Source organism: Aythya ferina, assembly GCF_964211825.1.
Source record: "Aythya ferina genome assembly, chromosome: 3".
In the NCBI taxonomy this organism is placed as follows: domain Eukaryota; kingdom Metazoa; phylum Chordata; class Aves; order Anseriformes; family Anatidae; genus Aythya; species Aythya ferina.
In genome coordinates, this window is record NC_140298.1 from 43,084,205 (window position 1) to 43,111,039 (window position 26,835).

General features: G+C 37.5%; 1 protein-coding gene across 1 annotated transcript in view; it reads left to right on the top strand.

The window, feature by feature from the left end:
- GALNT2 (polypeptide N-acetylgalactosaminyltransferase 2) overlaps positions 1–26,835 on the top strand; it is an 89,953-nt gene that overhangs the window by 36,160 nt on the left and 26,958 nt on the right. The window contains exons 2-7 of the mRNA XM_084513134.1: positions 13,837–13,927; positions 18,978–19,131; positions 21,158–21,256; positions 21,814–21,881; positions 22,805–22,870; positions 25,989–26,110. Of these exons, the coding sequence (XP_084369260.1) occupies positions 13,837–13,927; positions 18,978–19,131; positions 21,158–21,256; positions 21,814–21,881; positions 22,805–22,870; positions 25,989–26,110 (600 nt within the window). The remainder of the gene's footprint in view (positions 1–13,836; positions 13,928–18,977; positions 19,132–21,157; positions 21,257–21,813; positions 21,882–22,804; positions 22,871–25,988; positions 26,111–26,835) is intronic.

A 26,835-nucleotide genomic window follows, 5' to 3' on the forward strand; every position in this document is an offset into this window, starting at 1 on the left:
TGAGTTTGAATAGCTTGTTTATTATTCAATCATCTGCATCATTCAAGTAAAACAAACTGTTCTAGGACTGGAGAAATATCTAGAAAAGCTGGATATTTGCTTTGCCCTGGACTATCTAGCTTTCAGGCTTGAGATACAGGGTGTCTACAGATAACCTGTTGCTCTCAGGAATGTTGTCACTCAGCCTTGAAGTGAAAGGACTGTCTGATGGAAGTTGATGCTTCAAGTGCCTCCATGTGGTGAGGAGTTACAGATTATTGGGGGGGAAAAAAAAAGGAGATGAAAGAGCAAACCATGCAACTGTTCTGATGTCTACATGCGGTATCTAACACTTGTTCTCTTCATCTCCCGTTGTCTGAACCGTCGGGGATGAGCAGCTGTTTTAAGTGTTCGTAAAGGATGAGCCTGCTTAAAAATCTACATAAAACGAGATTCCATATAAAACAGAATAAACAGTTTCTATGACCCATTAAAATGGAAAATACAGTCATAACAATCCAACTGCACAGAGCAGTGTTTAGAATTATTTGATGGCTTTTTTTCTGGTGATGAATTGCCTTTGATAAAGTGCTGCTGTGTTGGCTAAATTTAGAGCAGTCTCTCACTCTGTTATGAAGACAACAACCACCATTTTAGCCAGAAAGAAGGTTGCTATCCCATAGAGATGATAATATAGTTGGATAGTGGTTGGAAATGAATTGATGAGTAAGATTTTGGGAGTGAGTGCAGTTACTACTGTGCAAAACTGAGGACTGCATCTGTGGTGTGTGAGAGCATAAATAAAATCTGTTTCAGACTGATGCAAGGAAAGAAAACATCTTTCTCAAATCATATTTTACTGAGTATTCTGTGGAATAGTCAATACCAAAATCCCTGATACTTTTCCAACACATCAGCTATTTCATTCTGCCAGTTGCCCTTCTGTTTTGACATACAGAACATTAGTGAATAATGATGAGAAGTAAGTAATATCCTATTAATAAACATGAATTCCTTATGGCCATGAGCTGTGTTGGCTTTTATTAAAGAAAAAAATTACATTGTTAGCTACTTATTGTATTATTTTATTGTATCTGTACTTAGTTGACCACCAGTGTATGAATGAGTTAGTGTGCTTACACTGGGGAACTCACACACTGATGGCAGTATAGCTATGGCACCACAGTGGTCTTCCTAGAATATGAAGCCTGATGGTTGCTACAAGCAGCTAACTGATGAACTTATGCTTACTGAAACTAATTTGTTATTTGGAGCCGTCTTATTATAAAAACATGTTTTCTTTCCTGAGTATGATGTAGACCTTACTCCCTGATTTTTAAGCACTTTTCTAATCCACATAACAATGTGCTTTTCAGGAAGCTGAAGACACTCCTGTTCTATGGGCTAAACTCAAAAATGCTGTTATTGCTTGCTTCTAGACAGTTGATATCGCCATATTGAAATTTACTTCAGTTTTTGTGAAACTTTGTTTTCCCCTGATGTTTTTTCTCTGAGTTCATGTATCTCTTAATTTTGTTAGTCCTGTTCTCCTATAAGTAGAATTTCAACTCTTTCACTTTCCAGAGAACACTTAAGCTTTAACACTTAAGGTTTTTTTGTCTTCTGATAGTAGCTGAAATTATTCTGTAGGACTTCTGCTGCAATTTTGAAAGTGCATTTGGTCTGTGTGTATACAGATGCACATGTATGAAGGTAAGGACTCCTCAAATCCTTTTCTTTCTCTGACTTCTGACAAATTTCAGAAGGTGTGTATACCAAATGAGAGGGAGGTAGAGCTCACTATTGAAAATAATGGGGTACTACATATTGTGGAAACAGAAGATGGGAGTGACATTTTGCTGTTATCTTTTATATACCATTCATGACTTTCAAAACAGATTATGGCTTTTACTTCATCTTGTGGCATTTGCCAACGTTAATACTCTATTTTGAAATAGGTAGTAAAAAAAAAAAAAGTTGTTTGAGGTAATGAGCCTTAGAAAAGGGTAGCTCATAACATTCTCCAAGAAGGATTTAAACTTTGAAAAATTTCTAATAGTTTATGAACAATTCTTCATCAGCCTTCGTGTGGAATCTATGTTTCCTGTTGAAGTCTTTTGAGTTGTTAAATTCCACAGCATTTCTTATTGAGGGTTTTGAGAGCAGCATAAAAGCTTTTCTGCGTTGCACCTGGTTTATCCGTCATGCTTGGATCAGTCTTTAGTTCTGTTTTTTTCCCCTCTTAGGTCAGTTTCTATTATAAGGCTTCTTTTGTGGAGTTGGTGTGAGATTTCAGCGGAGAGCGCGCAGTTGGTGACCTCTCCTCTGAGGGATTTGGGATGAATAGGCCTTAACTTGAGCTCCTGGCTTCTGGCTAGGCCTCAACATCCAGGGTGAGCTTTTCTGCCGCTTTTAGAGCAAGATTAACTTCAGGGTGTGCGTACAGCTGAAGCTGGCTTCCAGCTCGCTGCTTTCAAGCGCACAGGATTCTTGGGATACTTCAGCAAAGAGCCCGGCTGTTCCTAAACACCTTCCCACCAGCCCTGCAAAACTTGTTTTCCTCTCAACAGGTTTGTGCACTGCCAGCTCTGCGTGACACTTGAAGGTTATGTTCTCCCAGGCCCCATAAAGGTTAGATATGCAGTGGGAATTGTGAAGGTTTGCACGCAAAGCCCAAACTGCGTCTGAAGGGCCCTCATCTATGCCTTAAAGCTGTGAGTCTGTACATGGCTTAAATGTTATTAATAGTGCTTTGTCTGTTTCTTGTAACAGGTTCACACCCAAACTGATCTAATGCTTAGTAGCAGGAAGAAGAAAAAAGGCTTTTTTTTCAAACTCATACTTCATTGCAGAACGTTTTCACCAACGTGTAACGTGGTATGGTTTTGCTCTGTGTTGAGCAGAGATGTAAAGCTTTACATTACCTACTCCAGATACAAATGTTAGTACTAAAGATTGGCGGGAATGATTTGAAAGAAGGGTAGATATCCTTAATTGCTGTGATTTGTGTTTCTTCCTCCTGAAGCAGGACTCTACCTTTCACACTTGTTGGCTGTCTTGTAATAGGCGCTTGTCCCATAGTGGAACTGAGCTTTCATTTAGTTGTCCTGAGTGTTCAGGATGAATGGTTTTGTCTAGATCAGGCAAAACTGAAAGATGCTATTGGCATCTGTGTGAATTTCGTATTACGGAACATCTAATGATTAAATGCATGATTGGATATCACTTATTGGGTGGAATTCCTGTCAGAATTTTGGACTACGCTAAAGCTACACTTCCTGTGGGTAGCATAGTAGACTCGTGGTTTTTGTTTTGTTTAAATTAGCATCAGTGTTTAACTATGTAGATGTTTAATTGTGATGCTAAATGTGCTATGTCATGTGCCTGGAGTTGCAGAGACTTGTCTGTAAATCCTAATGTTGGGATGAAAGGGGAAAATGCAAAGTTATTGAAGGAAGTCACCTGTCAAATGCAAGCTTGTCATAAAGTTACCTTATTAGAGGAGTTAAGTAATTTTTCAGACTTCAGGGATTTTTCCCATCTGTTTGTGTTCAAAAGGTGTCTATCTTGAAAGAGGTTGAAGGAAATGGTTCCCTTGTTCTGCAGTGGCTCAGTTCCTGAACCTAAAGATGGATCTTTTCTCCTTTTTAAAAGGGTTCAGATTTTAAATCAATCTCATTTACAGCCTAAGAAAACAAAAGGAAAGTAAAACCACAGTGCTTTTGCGTGCTATACAAAAGATCTGAGACAGCAACTTTAATTTGCTAATCTCAGCCTGTCTAGAGTTGGTTTTTATGCCTGTGATAACCTTCTGCTAGGGCTGAGGGAAATACAGTGTAACGTTTTGTTGCTTCATTGCATTATAATCCTGCAGATCTGATCCAGCAAAGCACTCAGCCTGTCAAGTGCATCTTCCCCCTTCACCTCCCCCTGCTGGAATAGCTCTCTTGGATCTTGTTTCTGCTTTGTTTTGTCTTAAGTCACCTTGTTTCCTTTACTACAAAACTGTGTGACTGCAAGAGTGGTTTTGCCTTTAGATGTACTTGCATTTCTGATAAATACATGTATATCCTTTTGATCTCTGTTATGTTTGCAGATTTAAATATTTATAAAACAAAATTAAGCTGAAAAGCGTTTAGTTCTAATTGCTTTCCTTCTCTGCAGTCTTTACTTCAAGATGTGTGTGAAAGGCATGAGAATTTTCTTCCATTCCTCTTTTCCGCCCCAGCTGTTTTCTGTATTGCAGCTGAGGGATTGCTTACTGCTTCCTTCAGAAATGTATAGGAGGAGAATTGGAAATACCTGGGTTATTGAAATAATTGTTATTGGATTCACACACTGTAAAACGAGTTCTCCCGATTTATTCAGTCCTTCACCTTTCTTTCAATTAACAACAACTTAAGTTTCCTAAACTTCCAGAAAATAAGAGACTTTCTCGTGTGCAGAAATACTAAAGCAGAACAGCACATCCATTGCTTTCTGTGCTTTTCTTCCCCTCTGAAAAAGCCGCTTTTTCTTCCTTCCCCCCCACTCTGTTCTTCTAAGAGCCTGTCTCGGAGGTAAGAACAAGCAGTGACGATTTGAATTGAAAGAGGATTAGAGACAGGACTTTGAAATGCAGGGTAATTCATTGGGCACTTCTGATATTGTAGAATTAACAAGAGCTGGCATTAAATCGTGCCTGAACATTTGTTGGAGTAATTGCAGATTTTTCTGCTTGAAAGAAGGCAATGTTTTGAGTAATGTGTGGCTTCATGTTGTAACTAAACTTTTAATCCTTTACTTGTGCTGAAAGTGGTATTCCCATTACACTTTTCCCTGCTACCTTGGCTGTACACACCTTCAGCTGCTTCCCATCCATCAAATCAGATAATTTAGTGGTTGAACTGATGGTTTAAATAAAACCCAACCAACAAAATGCATCTGTACCCCTGGCCCCATTCTGGCTAAAAAGCTCACTGCCAAATCCGTTGGGTCTGTGGGATTGTTAGCCAGGGATTTAGGCTTATCTGGTTAATTTTTTTTAGAATGGCTCTAATGCCCACTGTGTTTCTTGGATCTGAATCAGGGTATGTATCCTTGCATTAAGCTACCTGAATGTCCAGACTTCACATCTCGCAGAGCTGTCAAGCATGAAGCTGAATGCACAGTAATTCTCAAACGAGCCCAGTGGGCTTTGAGAGCAGCGCAGCGAGCAGGAACTGTATCCGCATCAAGCCGTGCCCTACCTTTTCGGGACCTGTGTGGCTGCGTTTCCTACATTGCCCCTTTCCAGAAGCTGGTCAGTTTTTAAAACAAGAAAATAAATGATTTACAAATGTCACAAAGTGCATGGAAAGCAGTAGGTGTGAGACAGGAATACTAAAATCAGTGCTGCTGCTAGAGTGTATACCTAAAAACACTTCTGAACCAATACAAGAGGGGCAGTGGTGACAGAAACCTCCCTGGAGGTGGCTGTACCAACAAGATGCTTTCAACAAGTTGGGGAAGTTTTCTGATGTCTCTTTGACTCTTCTTTTTTTTTGTCAGCTTCTTTTTTATGACATATGCTGAGTGATGTGGTATCCGATGTACATGTTTTGAGTGATGATGATTTATGATTAATTTATTCTTGGATTTTTTCCCAATCTAGTGCAGCTAAAAGAGCAGTGTAAATGCTCTTGCTGCTTTGTGTGTACTTACCATGTAAATCGTGGAATGACGTGTTTGCACTGACACAATCAGTTCAGAATAGAAGGCTGTTGTAAATGTTATTTAAAATGACATTTTTTTTGGTTACTTTTTCTTTCCACTCTCCTTTTGGGAACTAAAACTGAGTGATAAGACTTAAATATTTATCTTGAATTTAAATAATTATTGCAGATGTTTTGTGATGTATTATTTTTGTAGTCTGTAGCTGCTAGTAAAGACCAGTGATATTTTTATTCCAGATGTGAAAAATTTAACAGGAAATACTGACTAGACAGACCTTTTTGTTTTCTGCTTCTGACCTCCATCTCTGCCAGAGATGGTTCTTCCTTGCTTTCAAAGTTACCGGTGCATTTGACAACTCACCCTACCATTGATCCCAGTACTTTTAAATGTTTCTCCTCTTTTTTCTTTCCTTCCTTCCCTGCCATCCCATTACACATTTTGCAGCCTTCTAAATTATGGGGATCGATGAATAGGCTTTGTAAAAGCAGCAAAACCTTTTAATGGTTCCTCTGCAGTGTTCCCATTGCAATAACATCTTTTTCTGGTGCATGAGGCTTTCATGCTATTCCTCGGCTATTTCTGGATCCAGATGACAATCTCTTCCACAAGTCGGAGGGAGACTCTGGTTTGCTTTCTGGTCCTTGAGCACTTTACATCAAACGCCATTCTTGCTTCTGTCTGTGGTAGGCTGTGCTGAGTATTTTTTGCTTGGTTGGTAGGGCTGCTTTATGCAGGGGAGATGTGGGTTAGCTGGTTTTATTAGAAGTTGCCTCTGCCACAAAGATGTGCTCTTATTCAGCCTTAGTTTAAATGGGCAGATGTTTCAGTGAGCAGATACTGTTGTCTTTCTCTGACTGTCCTCTGGAGGATCTCTTCAGCTCTAGGTGAAAAAGGCTGTTGAAGCTAAAGAAAACAAAGGATGTGATGTGTGTTTTTTTTTTTTTTTTTTGTGTTCTTCTGTGTTTTTTTTTTTTTTTTGTCATACTTATCTTGCCAATTTTGGAAGGCAGGCAGTGCTTACTTTCTTCTACTCTACTGACAGGTGTTAAAATTAACCACTTAGTTTAGACACACATTACTGGAGTCAAAGTCTCTAGGCATAAGAGTATGGTTTGTTAGCACTGGATAAATGAATTGTCAAAGCTGTAGGAGTATTGTGTTCTTTTTATACCTTTAGGATCAACATTATCCAATGTCAGATGCTTACAGAAGAGTTCACCACTTATTATTTAAAACACTGTATTGCAATCAAAAACCGTGTGGCGTTTGCCTGCTCTTCAATTAATGTAACACATTAAACCAGCATAGGGATCTGAAGGATAAAATGTGTTGTTACTTCTAAGCTATCTTCAAATCCATTTGGATTTTTTCTTTAAAATACAGTGTGAAATACAAAGATCGGCATTCCAACATAACTACATTTAAAAGCCTACTGCCTGAATAGCCCTACCTGCCCTAACCTGGGGGGTTTCTGTTGCTATTGGCTCTTGTCAATGGAATAAGTTTATAATGCCCAGAGATCTTAAAACGAAGCTGAAATGAGAACTCGCAGTTTATCTCGTTCGCTGTACAAATAAGCCTGCTGCCGCAAAGTTGGATCAGGCTTTCCCTCAGAGAATATGTATCCATGTATGCCAGAAACTTCGGGGAAAGCATTGTTTTTGTCTAATCCAATCTCAGTTTATAAAATGTCATGTCAGGTTTTATAGTTGTTCTGGTACTTCAAATATTGCCCGTAAGCACTAAAATATGTGCTTTGTCCTAACTGAAGGTAAACTTTACAGATAAGTAAGGCCCAAAGGCATTTAATTTTGTCTGGAGATGACAGGTTATGGTAACAGGCACTTTCAAAATGTTTTGAGTATATTCCCTGAGTCTATATCAAACATATGAGGAGCTATCAAATTATAATTTTGATTACTTTTCCACATTTCTGGAGAATTTAAAATTGCCTTCTTGTATGCATGTGTGGTGCTTGTGTTTGTGTTTTTTGTTTTCCCTTACTGGAAGCTTCTATTTTTCCTTTGAATATTCAAACGTGTGAAAGAAATGTACCTTTGGCAGTAATTTACTTAAACTGTGTAAGGGAATTAGAAGGAAAATTAAATTCTGTGCTGTATTAATTTCAGACGTTACTTCCAACAAATATATTACTTCTAATCAAATTTTTGCAGTGTTTTTTCTGGTTACTTATGTTTTGCTTCTTGATGTACTTGGACATGTCTGTTTTACTAATGCTAAGCAACTTGGCAACCACCAACTCAGCATTTGCTTACAAGATATTTCTTGCCAGTCTTGCCTGTAAGAAGCAGCATTCTGGGCGTTTTCTGAGCCTGCTCTGTCGTTTCATGCAAAACGCTTTTTGCTGACAGGGGAAGGCATGGATGCCCCTTAATGTAATTACATTAAATTACTAGAGTGCTTGTCTGGCATGTAGAAAAGCTCTCCAGAAAGAGAGACGTGGAGTCATATTTCTTGAGACATCCCCTTGGAAGGCAGCAAGTCAGTAACCAGCAGACGAGTTCGACTCTCCTTGCTTAAGTTTTTCCAGGACTGGGAGTAATTGGTACTTCAGAGCCTGCTTAGCTGTTCTATAAGTATCTAACGTGATGCCTATTTGTAAGCTTCTAAAATGGATTACGAAAAAGCGAGGCAGATATTAAACACCACCAGCAGCAAACAAGATCAGGCTTTGGCTGCATCCATAGCATAGCTGGCTTTGAATCCTTTCCGTAGGTACTAGCTTCTGCGAGGAGCCTTCGTGCTTGGGCTGGGCATCTGAATCCGAGCAGGCACCCAACTGCTGCTATGCCAAGTGGCCTGCTACGAAACATCCAAGTGCTGCTGTGTATCTGGCCCCAAGTGCATGATCAGAGCACAAGTATATGAAGTGCTGTGAGGAGCGCCTGCTGCAGCAAGAGCATCTCTTCCAAAATCAACCGATTTGACTGATGTGCACTGCATGATGCAGAGAAGCCTTATATTAGGCCAGCTGGATCAGATGATACTTTGAAGATGCTGCCAGTATTCAGCTTCCTTTTAGAAAATTATCAGTAGAAGAAAATCTGTCTGCAGTTGGCCCTTGGCCAACATCTTAAAAGCAAGTACGAAAACAGATATTAAGCCCTCGCATGTATTTTATCCCATGATGCCACTCTGCTCAAAATCTGAGCATATGCTACGAAAGCAAGTAGAACTTTTTATTTTATTTTTGCTTAATTCCCTGCTTTGTATTCTGCATGAACAGCGTTGCAATGTGCTGCTACATGGTGATGAGCAAAGGAGCAGGTGTCTTCCGTGTCTGACCTGTTTCAGAGGGCTGGGTGGTGTTATCCTGTGGGGTAGCACTGTGTGTTGGCCCATGAGATGTTCTCATCTGGCTTGCTGCCATCCTTATGGAGGAGGTGGTGAGCAGCTTGGTGCAGTCAGCCCCCAGCCATCTCCTGCACTGGGGTGTTGTGTGGTGGGGCCTCGGTAGAAAAGGCTGGTACTGGGGTCAGCCTGGCTCGCAGTTGAGATGTTTCAACCACAAGAGCTTTGCTGAGAAGTGCGTTGACCTGGCACTTGTAAAGCGTGTGATATCTTAATATATCTAGCGACGTTACACCTTGGTACATGACTTTCTGTCACCCAGAAAACCAGTGCAGGATCTCTCCTGTAATGAGGTCTAATTCCTCACAGTTAAATGTCAAATCCGTGATATGTGAAACCTCATTTTTTTAAGAAAGGTAGGCATAAGTAGGAAAAGCACTTTTACAGTGGAGTAATACCTGGAGACTTGGACGAGTTTAATGTATTTTTTTTTTTTGGTGCCAAGTGAAATAACAATTGACAAAACACTAATTGCTTTGAAACAGTTTTAAGGAAAACAGTTTTAAGGAATATGGCATTAGATGCAAATAAATATACCAAAACCAGAAGGGTAAGCAGTCTGGAAGGCCTAAGTAATGGTAGTGAAATTATCCACTCATGTATGTCTGTGTATAATTACAGCTTTCTAAACTAAAATGACTCCTCTTAAATTTTGTGTTGAATATGATCATGTCTTGCTGTAGCTGTGTAGAAATGCTGTAAAAAGTGAGTTTGAATCTTGCCTAGTGTTTGTATAAGTTACCTCATTCTCCCTTTCCCCTCAATGCAGCCTTAAATGTGCAACTCATCATTTGATGAAGCGTTTTCTTGTGTCTTTAAAATAGCTGAGACTCTGATTCTTGAGGCTGTGGAATTTTCTACTTCACCTGTTTGAAATCTCAAATTGAATCTGCCAGGTTGTCTTATTGGAGTGGATGAGTTGAGCAAGAAAAGAAAAGTGGTAATAGCAAGGCTTATAAACTAATGTGGACCTTTTCTGGCATACAGAGAGTACAATAGCTTCTGAAACAAACAGTTGCTGCGTTTTAATGACTGAGTTGAAAAAAAAAAAAAAACTCTCAAATTTATTCTGTTTTATCTACCTTCTCCTGTAGTTAAAGCTACTGAGCTATTCAGTTCAATATGTTGAGTAGTAAGCACTTTCCTCGTCCTTTTTTCTGAAATGTTATTAATTTAAAAACAAACAACAATTAGACTTGGGTAGCTAATGTAGATGTCCATTTACCTTAATTTTCTGTGGGGGGAAAAAAATGAAATGTTGTTATGATTTGCAGGTTTTAAAAAATGTGGCAAAGGTAAATGTACATCATGTTAACTCCTGGGCTTTTGAAATAAAGGTATGTTGGTAATTGTATTTAAAAATTTAATTGCATTTCAGTTAGGTTTATTTGGTACATCTAAAATATTGCTACGATACCGGGGTAAGAACTCCCACTGAACGGAGTTGAAAGCTTGCAATTTTTTCTTTTCATAGCCCATCTGGTCCTGAATCAAGAATAATGGGAAACTGTGACATGATGTATAAAAGCAATGTGTGCCAAATCCCTGACACCTGCAGTATCAATGGAGTGCACCCATCTTCATGTTGCGGTGTGACTCCTGGCCTGAGAAAGTAACATCACAAACGAGGACCACAAAGATATTGCTGTAGTGGTGCTCCACATGGGTCTAACGTTTGGTTAGCATCTTTGCTCTTTGGGTAGCTACCTTTTTAATTTTTTCAATAAGCTCAAAATTCTTGTCCAAATGTATTTCCAGCAAACAAAAATGGCTTTAGATTAGAGCCTGATGTTGTCAGCTTTTTTTTCTTAGTATGTCAGGAAAATAGTATTTTAAAGTATTAAATACTAACAGCATTAACAATATTTTAGCATTAGCCTTTTTCTAGTTTTTCTCGTTAAATCCCTTTCTCACACTCCTGATTAGAACTGTGCCTCCCATTGAGCAGTTTCAGTGGCTTTTAATCTTGCCTTAAGCTTAGTTTTTTGTATGAATGAATGCTGTCAGTGCAAGCATTGTTTTCTTCTATCAAGAAGATTACTCATCAAATGCAAGTGACTTTTGAAGATTACATTAGAAATTGGTATTTTGTTTCACTCTAAGCAAGCTGAAAAAGCAACTCCTGTGATGATGACAACATAGGAATGTCATTTGACCATATGTTTTAGTTGTGTGCTGCACCAAATTAACATGCTGAAGCAATTTACAGTTAGAAGCAAAGAAACTGGTTGGTCTGGTGTATTTATATCTATGGCTTTAATGTCTGCTTTCTTTTCCTTTTGTGCATTTTGAGTTCTCTAAAGGATATAGGTATCTTTTCCCCTAAAAGGCATTGGATGTCTACATATACTTTCCAAATGCTTTACTGGGTGAAAGTAATAAGGCATCATTAAAATAGATTTCTTTTGGAGAAGAAAAATACCACAAAACTCTAATCCAGGGCACAGAGATTAGAGATTAATATCCCATACTCTCTTGGACCTATTCCGTTTGATAGGGAGGCTGAAGATCCAGCTGTCTGTGTTAGGAACTTCTCTTGGCAATGGGGCTCGCCTAAGAAATTCTGCAGACTGTAGCTGAATAGTTGCGTAGAAGCCTCAGACTTAAAAGAATTCAAAACTGCATTCAGCTTTTCTAAATTTAACATTTGCCTTTTGTAGTTTGTGTTTAACTCGGGGGGGAGGAAACACCAAACAAGGTGAAAGAACTTGATAACTAATTGTGCTTAATGGCATGCTAAGCATACATATAGAAGGAAGGCAGAGGTTTCCCCTAAAGACTTCAAGTGGGTGGGGGTGGGAGAAAAGAGAATGAGGAAGCACTCAGTGCCTTTTCTTTAATTTCAGGAAAAATGCCTCCATTTTTTTGTTTGCTTAATGGATGTTTTGCATTTATTTTCCGATTTACATAGTTTTGGATGCTTCCCAATAATTTGGGACAGAGAAGAGCTTGGTAGAAATTGGCAAAATTTGACTTTATTGTATTGAGAAGCGTTTTAAGTGCAGTTGATACTTGCAGTTAATGAATTAAGTTTCCATAGCACTGCTATCTTTAAAACGGTGTACCGAGCCAAATAGCAAGTAAAATACAGCTTTCCAGAACCACAGAAAGCTTTTGTTTCAGTGTGTTGGTGGGGCTTAGAGGATAGTGAAGGATAATTTCCCTCATCAGCATGCTGTGATAGCTCTCTTGAAATGTGTTCTCTTATTGTCTTAATTATAAAAAGAAAAGCAAATGTATTGACCTCCACAAGGCCCAATAGCCTGAAACATGGACTACGTGATGGGATATAGTATAAGCACCTGGGCATATTCCCTCTCTGATACCCTGAATGCTTGATTCTCTGAAAAATGTGCATTGGTAACATTTCATTTTAAACTGATTTAGTGTTTATATGGCTGCCTTTCTATAAATGATTACCAATAACAAAACATAAGCATTGAGTTTTGAATATAAGGCATCGTATTTCTAAAATACTGAAACACAAATAACCAGTGGTGCCTACTTAATGTAAGTAGTAACTTTGGCTGAATTTACATTGGAAAAATTCAGATGTGCCTGTGGAAATGCTATAATTTATGGCTTAAATGTTCTCCAGCATGAATTTGGCCAGTTCCAACTACTTGTTATTCTAAAGAATTGTTGGATATGGTTTAGGAGTTGCGGTGGCCAAGACCATTTGCAACGGGCAACTTCTGTACCATCACCTTGTTCTGGAGGCTCGGGCAGATGGCTAAAAACTGTTCTGCTGTTTCTAGGTGCACTTAATTGATTACCACAGGCACAGCCTTGTATCTTTTTGCACGACACTATTCATAGTGAAGATGTTGCCTTGAGAGGGGTTGTGCGAATGGAACTGTCTTAGAACCGGGACTACTTCAAGGCGGATGTAGAAAGGGCAACAGAATTTCCTTTGACACATGTCCAAGAGCAGCAAAAGCTGCTGGCACTGAAAAACAGTTGGCGAAGCGTAGTGTGCAAATCAGCATACCATTGCTAATTATCTTTTTTAAAAAAAGTTACTCTCTTCTCAACTTCATCCAAATGCATAATATGATATGAATCCAAATTTCTTTGACATCTTGTATTTTTGTGGTAATGAGAATACAAGAGTGTGGGTTTTTTCCCTGTTGAAAGGAAAATGAGACTTACAGATTGAGAATAAACGTTGGAGGTCGGAGAGCGGGTAGGAGAGAAGAAACTTATTAATGCTTTTTTTTTTTTTTCTACCATCTCTAAATGGGTATTACCAATATTACTGGAATAACAAATCCATCAGAGTTGCCTTGAATAAGCTACACCGAAACAAACACATGAAAACAGCAACTTGCAAATATTTTGGAAGGTTTTTATTCAGTCAGAAAACCGGCACTCTAGTTATAACTGCTAGGTGAACTGACTTTTTTTTCAGGTAACTTCCATATTTGGGTTATTCCTTACTGGAAGAAGGCTTTCTTCAGGTTTTATTTAATTTTTGACTGTCTTGCTCGTTTGAGTATTACTGATCAAACTTTTTTTATTCTATTTTTTGTGGTACATTGTCTTCTTACATATTACTTTTTCTTCTTCAAGTAAGAATTGTTGCATAAATTAAATGCAAAATCCTATCTTAAACTTCTTACCCATTTCTGCCATTTTTAAAGTAGGAAATAACTTTTCTCTTCCAAACTGCATCGTTAGCTCTGTTGAACCACATCATAAAGTTAAAATCCAGAGGCTGTTATTGCTGTTTGCATTGAAAACACAATTATGTTAAGGATATTATTTTAAAGAGTATGTACTTTTTTTCAGGAGGACCCAAATGACGTTGACCCCAAAAGGAAAGATGTGCGTGTCAGCGATGGGGAGGACAAGGCACAAAGTGTGGAGACGTTACCTCCAGGTATCGCAGTAAAGTTTGTAATGAAAGATCCGTGGGCACAGATCATTGCTTTATGGCTTTCAAGTAGCTAAGCAGTTCTTTTGATTTTAATCATTCTTTGTAGTTTGGAAGTGATAGGATTACTTCAGCAGTATGTATCTCTGTTCTTAAAGCTTCAGCTTCCTTATCTTGCCTGCTTCACTACTCCTTTGGGCTTTAAGTCATAGAAAGAAATTTACTCTTTTCTAGTACGCTTATATTGCCTTGCAATAGGTTTGAGCTGCTGTAAAAGCCTCTGGTACAAAGGTAGCCCATTTCTCTGTGGAGAATGCTGGCAGGTAACAGACAGTCACCTTGAAACTACACTTCTGACTGAAGGTTCAGACAAGTTTCAGACTTTTTTGTAGCTTCATCTACGTTTTGTGGCAGGTTGATTTTTTTTTTTTTTTTTTTAAGTGTGCTGATGGTGTACCTTATTTTTTCTCACACTTGCTCAGTGTTTGTTGAATGTTGGCAAATAAACAGAAGAACATGATTTTTGTGTTATTTGAATGAAATGGAGTCTCTCCTTGGAGATGAGCTGGGAAGGTTAAATGTTAGGGAATCTTCATTTTGTGTGACTGCTCCCATAAAACTTAGTTTGCAGCTTAACTGCTTCACATCAGTGAGATTTAATGGGTGGCCAGAATTGACGTATGAAGGAGTGCAGAAATATTGAAATGGATTTGAAAATTTTACACTGCTTTCAAAAAGGTTACCGTACAGAGAGGGCAACTTATGATCAGATGGCTTTACAACACTTTACTGTTCTGCAGTTAATCCTTATGTTGGGCTAGAAAACAAATGTTAAGCCAAACATTTGAAATTTTATGAGATTTTGAGGAAAGAACTAGATTAAGTTCTACTTTAAGGAGTTGAAATTTCCATCCCCCAAAACATGAGTGGTTTTTGTTTTACAGTCTTAAAGTTCTGATACAGTATAAGCTGTTTAAATTTCACGGCTTTTTTTTTCCTGTAGCATTTTGCTTACCTTGTCTCAGATGCTTTCTGGAGAGGGAAATGAGATTCTGGCTATGTATGTATGCTTTTTGTAAAACAAACAAACAAGCAAAAAATCTTTGTATGAACTGAGAAATAAATCCTTTTTTTTTTTTTTTTTTTTAAACAAACAAACAAAAAAAAAAACTGACTAATGTAACTTGGTTTCTTATAGGGGAAAAAAAAAATACTTGGGATGATCTAACAGAACTCTTCAAATTTATTGAATATTTTCCCTAATACTGGGTTTACAGGTTGGTCCATCTCACACCTTCCAGCTGAGAAGGAAAGTTATTTCTGGAAGGAATTATCTTTATTTCTACTTCAATATTTATGTATGCAGAACCAAACCCTTACATGTGTCTTCAAAGACTTTCTATGTTGCCCAAAGTAGCCGTGAGTATTAAGAGGTGGGAAGTGTTATAGGTCAAAAGGGAGAGAGATCAGAAGCTAGAAGGTTAGAAGTAAAATTAAGTGTAAAGTAGAACAGGTCAGGACTCCTCTCATTTAATCCATTGATTAGTAGTCTCTTATGACTTGATTTAACAGGCAAGAGAATCGTTACTGCAAAGTAGCATGAGAGTCTCTAGGCAAATATCAAACGCTACACAGAATTTTGCACTCTTAAACCACTGTTTTGATTATTTCCAATTTGTGTAGGCAAGCTTTTGAATTCACATGGCAATGGAACTTGGAATTCATACTTCTGCAGATATTTTGTGGGGTGTTTTAAGGCAAAATGACCAAACTTTTGGAAAGGCTTGGTTCAATTCTTTCTTACTTTTCCATTGAGGTTAGGAGACCTGTGGTTTAGGTTTCACTGTCAGGTATCTTTCAGGATTTCTAGAAAGTAAAGAATTATTATCTTTGTCTTTGAAATGGCTTACTATAAGGATTTAACTGTTGTTCTACCTTCTGTACATCAGAATGTATCTATCCTTTGTCATTTGACTTTTTTATATGTTGCAAAATTCTATTTCTTGATTTGTAAAAATGGTATTGTCAGCTTTTGTAGTAAGAAAGACTGACCCTGAACTGTCTCTGTGGATAACTAAAGCAGAACTGTATAGCCAGTGCTTTTTAGATAGATGTTTTTCAACCTTGAACAAGTAATAATAGGAGTTTCAGCAGTTATTCAACCAGCTCCTTCTGTTTAGTTAACAAAGATCTGGAATCTCTGAATGTCTGAAAGTCAAAATAATCATATTTATACTGAGTATCCTACTGCTTTTAAGCTCCTCTGAGTCAGTAAGAAGGAGTGCAAGCTATTTGTGGAATTTTGTATCTATCTAGTCCTACTCCTTGGTGCCTGCTGCTTGGTTTCATGCAGATTTCTGTTGTACTTTTTTCTCTTCTGACTTCAACCTGCTTTTACTGTTATCTGGCTTTTCCCTAATAGATCTGATTCATATTCCACACAGTTGACAGGACCTCTGCTGGAGCCACGGCCAAGCTTTGCATCCTTCCTGCCTTCTGAAGCCAATTTCATTTGTTTTTATATTCTATGGGCTGGCACCACTTTTCAGTAAATCTAGCGCTATGACACAGTCTCCTTTATTTTTCCTCAAATTTGTTATGTTTTCTGCACTAGCTTTGCATTTGCTGACTTTAAAGTCCTAGGGAATAATAGGTGATATATCTCTAATGATTTTTATCAAGCTCTCCTTGGATGGAAATAATGCAATAAAATCCACAAAACTAGTACTATTTTCTTTTAAATGCAGCTAATTACAGTTAGAGTGGAGGAAAAAAAAGTGCTTCATGTTTAAAACCAACCAGCTCATTAAAAATAATTGCAGAGAATTGCATTATTTTCATTGATTACCTTCTCCAAAACTTCAGATTTGAGAAATACCTGCTTCTGTCTGTGGACAAAAAGAAGCAACTTTGCCGGATTTCACTTTTTTTTTTTTTATCTTGGCTCTGCTCAGCTCAGCTTATCCACCTCAGAACAATCTAACCTAATTAACAACAACAAACACTGAAGAACATCTGTAAAATAAACACTTGTCAAAAACAAGTTTAGTGCTGTAGCATCCCCTGGTTTCTGTTTTTTAGCTAGTGCAGTCGTTTTTGGTTCTGTTTGACACTGGTGGCAAACCCTGCAGTTCACTTGCTCTTGATTTATTGTCATGTTAGGTGTCAGTATTGATATCCTTAAAAAAAAAAAAAAAAAAAAAAAAAAAACATAAAAAAACAAAAAACAAAAAACACATGCTTGAGTTTGAAGTTACCAACCTGCTTAATTTAGGTTTCAAATAACATATTTACATTTTTGCATACTCATTTCACATGGCAAACTTGCTGAATTTCAGGAGACTACAGAGCCAGCTAACTCCCCAGAAGAAATTGAATAGGATCCTATGAGTGTACCCCAGAGAAGCATTCAAGTCTTTGAATGCTTGGAGTGTTGTTTGAAAGCTCTTATGTAAATGTATATAAAAGCACTTCAAGTATAGATTATAATAAATATATTGTAAAATACAGTGATGCGTTGAATCTTTTTTTGTAGACCAGAAAAACAGTGACTTCCATGTGTTGCAACCTTCTGCTGCTACGTGATAACCAAATCACACCTTGTTCAGGTTGCTATTGTCAATTAGCTCATCAGGTGGTCCTGAAACTACATGTATAGAGCATTTTTAATCAGCTTGGTGGTATTTGTCTAAGCAAACAACAGATGATTACCATATGAAGTGAAGGAAAGGGTTCTTTCAATATCAGAACTTTCTAGCAGAAGTTAAGATACAATAGGTAGGGCACAGTTTATGGTGGAAAGCTTTGAATGAGGTCTGCCTTAACTGCCCTAGTTTCCATTATTCACAAGTTGAGAGAAAGAACAAAGGCAAACCTTGAAACACCTGAGCAACCTCTGACTCTCACAGCTGTTGCAATGGTATTCCGTCTATGCATTATCAGCATACTTCAGGATATGCGTGAACTGTACTTGTTTAAAAGCTGAGCTTGAAAGGAGTGACATCTCTGCAATCTGCCACCTACTGAACTTGAAGTACTTCGAAAACTTTGTGCGTTACCTGTGAAAACAACGACCCCATTCATCTGTAATAGATAGTAACCCCAAAAGGCAACTTTTCCTATGTATCTATTTTTATGCCACCAGCATGCTGTGTTCACTATAACGTGCTCACAGAAGATTCTTGTATGCATCCATGTAAGAAGTGTTTACATTATATTAGAATTTAAGCTCTGTTGTTGGTTTTCTTTGAGTTAATTGGTATAAATTTGCAGCAGGTAACATTAGTTTGGCTGTTGATATACAAAAAAAGTAAATGTTTAATTGGAGGTAAGAAATAATAGTTTAAATACATTTGGTATCCAACTATTTTACAGCTGAAGAAGATGGTAAATAATCTGAAACTTTGTTTCTAGGGGATTGATGTTAAATCTGCCTTTCAATTTTTAGGTATACAAATCCAAGTGCCACAACCAGTTATATAATAACACACTCTTTGTTAAAGAAGAATTAATCTGCGAATCCTTTGAGTATAAAGAAAGTTGCAGTTGTGGCATGTAACACGTACTGGAGAGCAATCTAGTGTTCTGCCTACAGGAAATGCTAGCTTTTAAGAAAAATGCAATCTTGTACTTCTAAAAGGTTTGGTCCTCAAATAGTTTGGTTATGTCTGGCTGTATTTTTTATGAAATGCAACAGTAGTAAACTGAATTGTCATGTCTTTGAAATTTAGATCTTTAAAGAGATCTACCATCTTAAAGCATGTGGATATGTGGAACATTTTTTAATGGAAATTGTGGTAGTTGTTGCAAAAAACAGCAACCAGTAAATAAGATAAAGCATGGTGTGGTGACTAGGGTAAACTAAGCTGTAAAGTGGTTCAATTGCATTAATTTGTAGGGTATTATAGAAATCTAATATGCAAAAGTGAGTGTGATGCTATGCTGTTAAATACTATTGGAACTTAATTATTTTGTTGTAAAACAAAAAAAAAATCGCTGAATTCTCCTTTTAAATTGCAAAGATTGATTTGGGTTTTTTCCTGTTTTTCTATTGTAGGAAAAGTTCGGTGGCAAGATTTTGATCAAGATGCTTATGTTAGTGCTACTATGGTGCGATCTGGTCAGGATCCGTATGCCCGCAACAAGTTCAATCAGGTAGAAAGTGACAAACTTCGAATGGACAGAAACATTCCTGACACAAGGCATGATCAGTAAGTGTCAAACTGAGCCATGTTTGTCTTGGATTAGTTTTTGTTTATGGCTTTTGAGCATCAGGTGACTTTCCTAAAGCAGGACTTCTCTAGCTTTCAGAATGACAGGAACAGCAAACTATGATGTGATCCTTAAACAGCAGGGTAAGAACAACAAATCTTGCTCAAGTTTTTCTGTTTCCATGACTTCGGTCAGTGTGTATTCTGTATCAAAGCTGGTGTTGCATTTTGGTCTCTTTATTCTTGTTTACCTGATGGCTTTTTGTGGCTTCTACAGTTGTAGCAGGTTTTATCTTAACTTCACTCTGGTGATTGACACCTCAATCAGCACAGCTCTGACATTATTTCTGTACTTGCTAGTCTCTAGAGACATGTTGTGTAGTTCTTTACATGAAGTTGACTTGCAGGTCTTTCCTAGTAAGCTGGGCTGATTGCTGAGCCCTTTTCCCATTTTTAAGGGAGACATGGACAGAGTAATAACATGTGATCAACACCAAAATGATTACTTTAAGGTCATGTGGCTGTGATGTTTTTTCAAGTATATAAATTGGCCTGAGTTAATGGCATCAAAATTCATACTGGGGATCGAATTGTTGTGTGGTTTTGGAAAGATGCTGGATCAACTGCTCAGTGATGACGCACATTCCTCTACTTGAGTTTCAGGTTTCACCTCTTGCTGTAGGAACAAGGCAGATAGTTATTAAATATGGCATTGCGTTTAATAGACTACATTTATGTAAACAAAAGGATAGTTTCTTCTCTTTTCCCAGCCACACTGTTTATCTTACCTGGTTCTGGGAGAACATAGAATCCTGCTGCATGTTGCTGTGGTTCTGTAGCGTCAATGAACATGCAGTGTGGACTAAGCAGTATAGAAACTACTTCTGAGAGTGAGCAACATAGGGAGCAGGAGTCAATACTAGGTCCACTACTGCTTAATATCTCCATTAACGACCTAGATGAGGGGGCAAAGTACAATCTCAGCAAGTTTTCAGGTGACACAAAACTGGGAGAGGGTGGCTGATAGCTATTTTGGCAAGGATAATCACTGCAGAAGCTGAAGAACTTGTATGAAATGCTTATGTGGAAACTGTAATGGGAAGAGCAAGAGTAATAGCCATGGAAAGAATATATTCCAGATCTAAGTGCATGTGACACTTGGTGGCACGTTATTTTCAATAAAATTGAAGGCAACTCTGTTAAAATGAGTATTTCCTTTGGAGCTGCTGCAGAGTTTTATTGAAGAAAAATGAGGAAATGTTTCTATTTAAGCAACTTTTATTAATTGTATTGATGTGTCTAAAAGCCTATTTTACTTGAAAATAGTCATATAGTAGTACTTAATTGCTGAGACTGTCTAGGCTGTTTAGAAGCAGTTTATCAGAATTGTACGATTTTCTGTGAAGAGCTAATAGAGGTCTTGAAAAATGACTTGACATAGATGGACTATGTCACCTTCAGGGTTTGTAAGGTTTTTGTTCTGCATTTAGTTGGCTGAATATCGTCACTGTTAGCTTTATTCTTCAAATTTTGAACGTTGGAATCTTAAACGTTTTTCTATGCTAATGAGAAGTTACTTCTACAAGCAAGACAAGGATGCTACAATAGCTTTGAATATAAAGGGTGAAGTGGCTGAGTGCTGTTCTAAAGGAGATGTGTACGGTAGCTTAGTAACCCTCGTGTGTTCATTAATGTGCTTGTTTACTTAGATTCATTAAATGGTCATAATGTGAAACAGTGTTCCAGTTTCATACTCAGTTGTATGAAAGGTACTCAGCGTACAGCAGCAATTATAGTACAGTGACTTTTTTTGTCAATGTACCCAGATCTGGCACTCACTGGGTCTGTTGTATACAAAGACAACTACTAAAAGTGGCAGAGGAGGAGTTGATCTGAAAACAAGATACTTCCTAGGTAGATGGAGAGTATACACTAGTTTAGTAGATATCCTTCATGATGAAGCAGCTGTCTGCTAAGGCTGGAACATAAATGCTACATTCAAATGACAGGGTATTGTGTCTTTCAGGTGTCAACGGAAACAATGGCGGATAGATTTGCCAGCTACTAGTGTGGTGATCACCTTTCATAATGAAGCAAGATCTGCTTTGCTTCGAACTGTCGTCAGGTATTACCTAAGAGACACTTTGATTTTCCCTAAAATAAGTTTGTGTCAGATACTACTTTATGATAAAGAAGGGATATAACAATCCAATATACTTTTCTGTACTATTTACAGAGGGGAAAGCTGAGACTTAATTTTGTTGATGACTCCATTTCTTACATTCTGAAATTAAACAAGAAATGTTCCCCTTAACAACAAATATATGAAAGCGTGGAACTAATTACAAGATGATGTTTGGGGATTGGCTGTATAGATAGTTTCAAGAAAAACTTAAGAAATTCGCAGGGGCTATTTGATCTAAAGATACCTGTAAAGCTTCCATTTTCCAAGTTGTCTAATTCACTGATTTCTGGAAGCTGGAATTCCTATTGGGGGTGAGAACAATTCTACATGTGCCTTTTTTTCTCAAAAGCTCTTTAGTTAATAAGCCGATAGCTGTTGTTGAAGATAGGATCCTGGGCCAGATTGAAGTATGGCTTATAACAAAGCAGTGGTTTTTATGACGTTATCATGGGAAATGAAAACTACTTTGTATTGAATGCTTTTTTTCATGGTTTCAGTGTCCTTAAAAAAAGCCCGTCACATCTAATTAAGGAAATCATACTGGTAGATGACTACAGTAATGATCGTAAGTAATTTTTTAGCGTCCAAATTTCACTTATTTTGCTGAGACTTTCTGTAGATGAAAGTGGGTGATTTAGTGGAGAATTGATTATATGGGTAGGAGTTTGAAAAGACTGATCCAAAACCAAATTTTAAATCTTTCATGTTTGTCATTATGGAAAAGTGAAGCGTTCTGCATGTATAGAATCACGAAGGTTGGAAAAGACCTCTAAAATCATCTGGTGCAACCACCCCCCTACCACCAGTATCACCCACTTCTGATTAGAATACTTCAGCTATATTTTGTTACTTTCTGCTAGCTGAAGAAGTAAAATGTAGACTTGAGAACAGCCTTTCCGTAGCATGTTATATGATATAAAAATTAAATCTATGGTGCTTGTACCAAATACTTTCGTAGCACTGCTTTACAAGAATGGTTGTCTCTATCAGCCTTCTGGAAATTTCATACTGAATATAGAATAAGTCAAGATTTTAAAAGTACTAGGGTATCATAATGCGAACTTGAACAGTGGACTTCTGAGTAACACTTCTTAAAAGGAATTTGCTAGTTCAAGGCTTAAATGTATTCCACAATAAGTATAATGTTGGTTAAAGTGTGAGCCTTCCGATATGCAAAGAAAGCATATTTTAATGCTTTAGCTTTTTATAACATGTAGAAACTACCTAAAGTAAGCAAAAAATATTATTGAATGAAAATATTTGAGTGTAAAATCAAATTAGCTTTAAATAACATAATAAAGGTAGTAATTTCTTAGCCTGATAATTTTTCTTTATCTCTGGTGAGGCATTTTTAAAGTGCATCTTAGCTTAATTATTTGCAACCACAAACATTTTCCACTATGAAGTTTTTGTTTTTTTTTGGTGAAGGAAAATGTACTTTTATGGTATATCAAACTGTTTCTCATCACTTTATTTGTATTTTTTAAGCTGATGATGGTGCTCTTTTGGGAAAAATTGAAAAAGTGCGGGTTCTTCGAAATGATCGCCGAGAAGGTAGGCTTCACCTGGGGAAAGGAAGATATAAATTCTGGTGTGTTGGATTGCCTGCATTTGCTAATCTTGATCAAGTGTTTTAAAGGAACGTTCTGTCTTGGAGGGGAGGATTTTCACTTTATAAATCAACCTGCAAGTGAAAGGAATAAAAACCAATGTATTTGTGCAAGTAAAAATAGTAGTTCTAATTAATTCAGTATTGTTGTACGCAGTTGCACGTTGCTGGCTTTCACAGCAGAAGCCAACTTGAGAAATTGCCTTTCACCCTCAGCCCCTCCTTTCTCTCACTGTATTTCAATCCTCTGTTAAGCTGCTCCAATTGTATGCAAGGCCTTACTGTAAACTGTAAGAGTGTTTGCAAAGATCCTGTTTAAAAGTATCCTTTTTCACTGCTTCCCTTACTAGAGATTGCTTGAAGGATCCAGTTGATGGACAGCCTGTCAGACAGTTTATTTGGCAAAACTGAGGGAGTTCGAGCATCCAGGAGGGCAGGGACCATGTCTGCCAGTTTTGTTGAAGCCTCTGTGTCATAAAAAAAACACTTGTATTGCGTTTTTTCTTCTTTGTTGCCTTGTAAATTATGGCCTCGTATCACTGAGCCCTTCAGTCAGCAGCTTCCTGTCTGTGGAGCTTAAAGAATTAGATAGAGGCAACTGTTATTCTACAGCTGTTTGAAATAATAACCGAGAGCTGACAGTTGAAATAGCTGACTGAGTTAGCAGATATGTGCTTGTTTGTTTTTATAGGCACTGCATCTTGTCTGCCAGCCTGGTCTGGGGAGCAGCTAGAATCATTAGACTGTCAGAAGCTGGAAGTGACAGCACAAAACCTGTGTTGTCCCATAATTAAAACTATTACATACGGTTGCGTTCTTACTATTTAAGTATTTGTTTGGAATATACTTGCGAACAAAGGCTTATTAGGAAATCAGACCTTTTGTGACTTGCCATGGTTGTAGGATTTTCAGTGAGTTGATTTTCTGAGCAGTGCAGTGCTTAAATATTGAGATAACAGTAATGGAAAATTTGACTGAAGCAACAGTTTTTTATTTTTATTCTGTACTATAAATACTAATTCTGTACTGTACATACAAACATGAACTGAATTTTCCTTCATACTTCAAATTTCATTTTCAGATATACTGATGCATAATATGATTTGACAGATTTTTTACTTTCAAATTCAAGGTGCAATACTAGTTTACTTGGTGTTATCGTGAGATTAGGATGAAATTATTACCAATGGGAGCTACTGTACTGTTTAGGAGGCTTTGCCTGGATATTCATTTATGCAATCAGATTTTTCTTTAATTAAAATATTTTAAGATTTCATTTGGTTGCTGGGTGTTTATGCTAGAGTTTAATACTAACTTTGCTTTTTATTTTCAAGTGTAGCCTGATGCCTGATATCTCAGGCAAGGATGGTACTGACTGCTCTGCTTTCAGAAATACATATGGTAGCTTTGGGCTTTATCTCTAGGACCACAGTTCTGGGAACAGATGTGTTCCGGAGGGTGGGGGAATCTACAGACTACATGTTGAGAGGAACCTTCTGAACTCTTCCTATTGCATGGTTCAGTGTGATTTCAGAGGACTTGATGGCATAATGGTCACTTCCATTTTCTGTGGAAGTAGATGAAGGTTCTGTAAGAATGAAACTTAGAAATACAAAGCTCTGGAATGAGGAACTGTAGAAGTAAAACAAACAGCATGGAAAAGGTGCACAGAAACATGCAAAGGTTGGGACCGGGGAGATGGCATAAGGTACGATTAGCTTTAAGTGCACAACAGGTAAGGTAGAAAGTACTGATAAAGCATCATTATGGAGTGTATCTATACTAGTGAAGTGCTCATCTTTGTGATAAGAGAGCACAAAGATCTTCATGAGGCTATTTAGTTGCTGAATGTTGGACAGAGCAAACAAGTCCGTAGCTTATTCCTCTTAAGCTACTTGTGTTCTGTTTGTCAGACCCATATTTTGCAGGTTGATTTTGTGAGGAGGATGGAAAGAAGTAGTTGGGTTTTTTTGCATATCTGTTTTAGACCTTTTTCAGTTAAGAAAACAGACTTGGTGAGAATCAATGGGAAAATTAAAAAAGTAATTGCTTTGATCTTGAGTGACAGTGAAATTGATGAGTTTTGAACAGTAATACAGAAAAATAGGCAGGAAACTTGCAAAGGAATGAGTGTAAGTTCATTCTTTCATGTATTGAAAAACATGGTGGGATGTCCTAGGGTAGATGTGTAAATACAAAAGGACATGAAGGAATGGTCCAGTGAGGAAATAAGAGGGAAAGGAGAAAAAGGAACAGGGCGAATCAGTGAGGGAGGTCTGTATAAATGAGACGTAGAGAAGAGAAGAATCTTTTGATTTCATCAGATGCTTTCTCTTAAATCTTCTCAGGGTTAAGATTTTAAAACCACAACAAAAAATCCAAAACAGACGAACAAGTGAGTTGCAAGAAACACAGGACAGACAGAAAGGGGCTGGGTAAAAGGCTCCTAAACATGAATTAAACAAGTGTGGCTATTTCTGGAAGAAGTTGACAGAAGGATGGACAGACTGTTTCTGAGAACTTTTAAAATGGGGAGGTGGGGGGAGCGCAAAAAGGCGGTTAGGATAAGTTGATATTTTTTGTAGTTCTATTATGCTTTCATAAAGGCAGGAGTACTTTTAATTCACCCAGTAGTAATCCTTCAATAAATAAATAAATAAAATCAAAGTGGTACTATATCCTGTTGTGGATTTGCGGGAGGGCAGATTTGTTTTCGGTACTGATGTTGAGTAAATGAATCAGCATTAATGCCATTTACTGTAATGTAGATCCAGTTGCACTTGTATATTACTTTTATTTTTGAAAAGGCACTCAAATTCTTTTGTTTAAATAAGATTAGAACCTGTAGACTAGAGCGCAATAGTTAAAGTTGCAGGCTTTTTATTCTGAGATCTTTTCACTGAAATGTTAACCAGCATCTTGTTTTTATAGTGGAACTTGTGTGTTTATGTCCTGAGTTATAGTAATTTAATTCATGATCATCTTGAAATGCAATTGTTTGTCTTTCTGCTGTTGATTGTTTTCCTCCAGAATCTACAGACTCTTTTTTTCTTTACTTTGCAGGCTTGATGCGCTCTCGTGTCAGAGGAGCAGATGCAGCCCAAGCAAAAGTACTGACCTTCCTGGATAGTCACTGTGAATGCAATGAGCACTGGCTGGAACCACTTTTGGAAAGAGTAGCTGAGGTTAGTAAAGTTCTTCTAAAGTAATTTCCTGAAGGAGTAGCTTTTAAATTTTAAAGCCATCTGGTTTATACTACATTAATTTTATGCATTTTTGTAAGGAGGCTTTTTCTCTGAAGTAAGATGATGGAGATGATCGGAGGTTCTGTGATTAAAACCCACTTTTTGTTCATTTAATCTGTGAACATAGGAACATAAAATGTGAATATTTATTATTACCTTTAAAAGCAATTCAAATATATGCTTCTTTTGTTCTTTAGGGACCTTCTCAGTAAGTGTTGAAAATCTTTAGAGCAAAGCATAGTTCTCCTCAACCAATATCATCTCAATGTAATTCAGTTTACCTGAATATTTATGCCTCATTAAGATTCAGTGTGATAATGGGAAAGAGGTTGAACTGTGAAACGAAAATTCTCATGGAAATTAACAGGGACCATGGGCTCTCAGCTTTTGTGAAAACGATGCTTTGCCGGTGTCCCAGAAAAGCTATTGACAGAACTGAGAGTGAAAGTACGCTGTTTTCTCCAGGGATTGGTTACCCATGTTAACTTACTCCGGAGGAACTCTACTGAAGTAGAAAGCGAATCATGTGTGATTCCAGGAAATGTTGGGGGATGCTCAAATGAAAAAAAAAAAAAAAAAAAGCTTTTTCCATAATTGCATTTTCTTTTAATTTAACATATTTTAGTCTGGAAAGGCTTTCCTTCAAAGTGATCCTGGTCAAAATG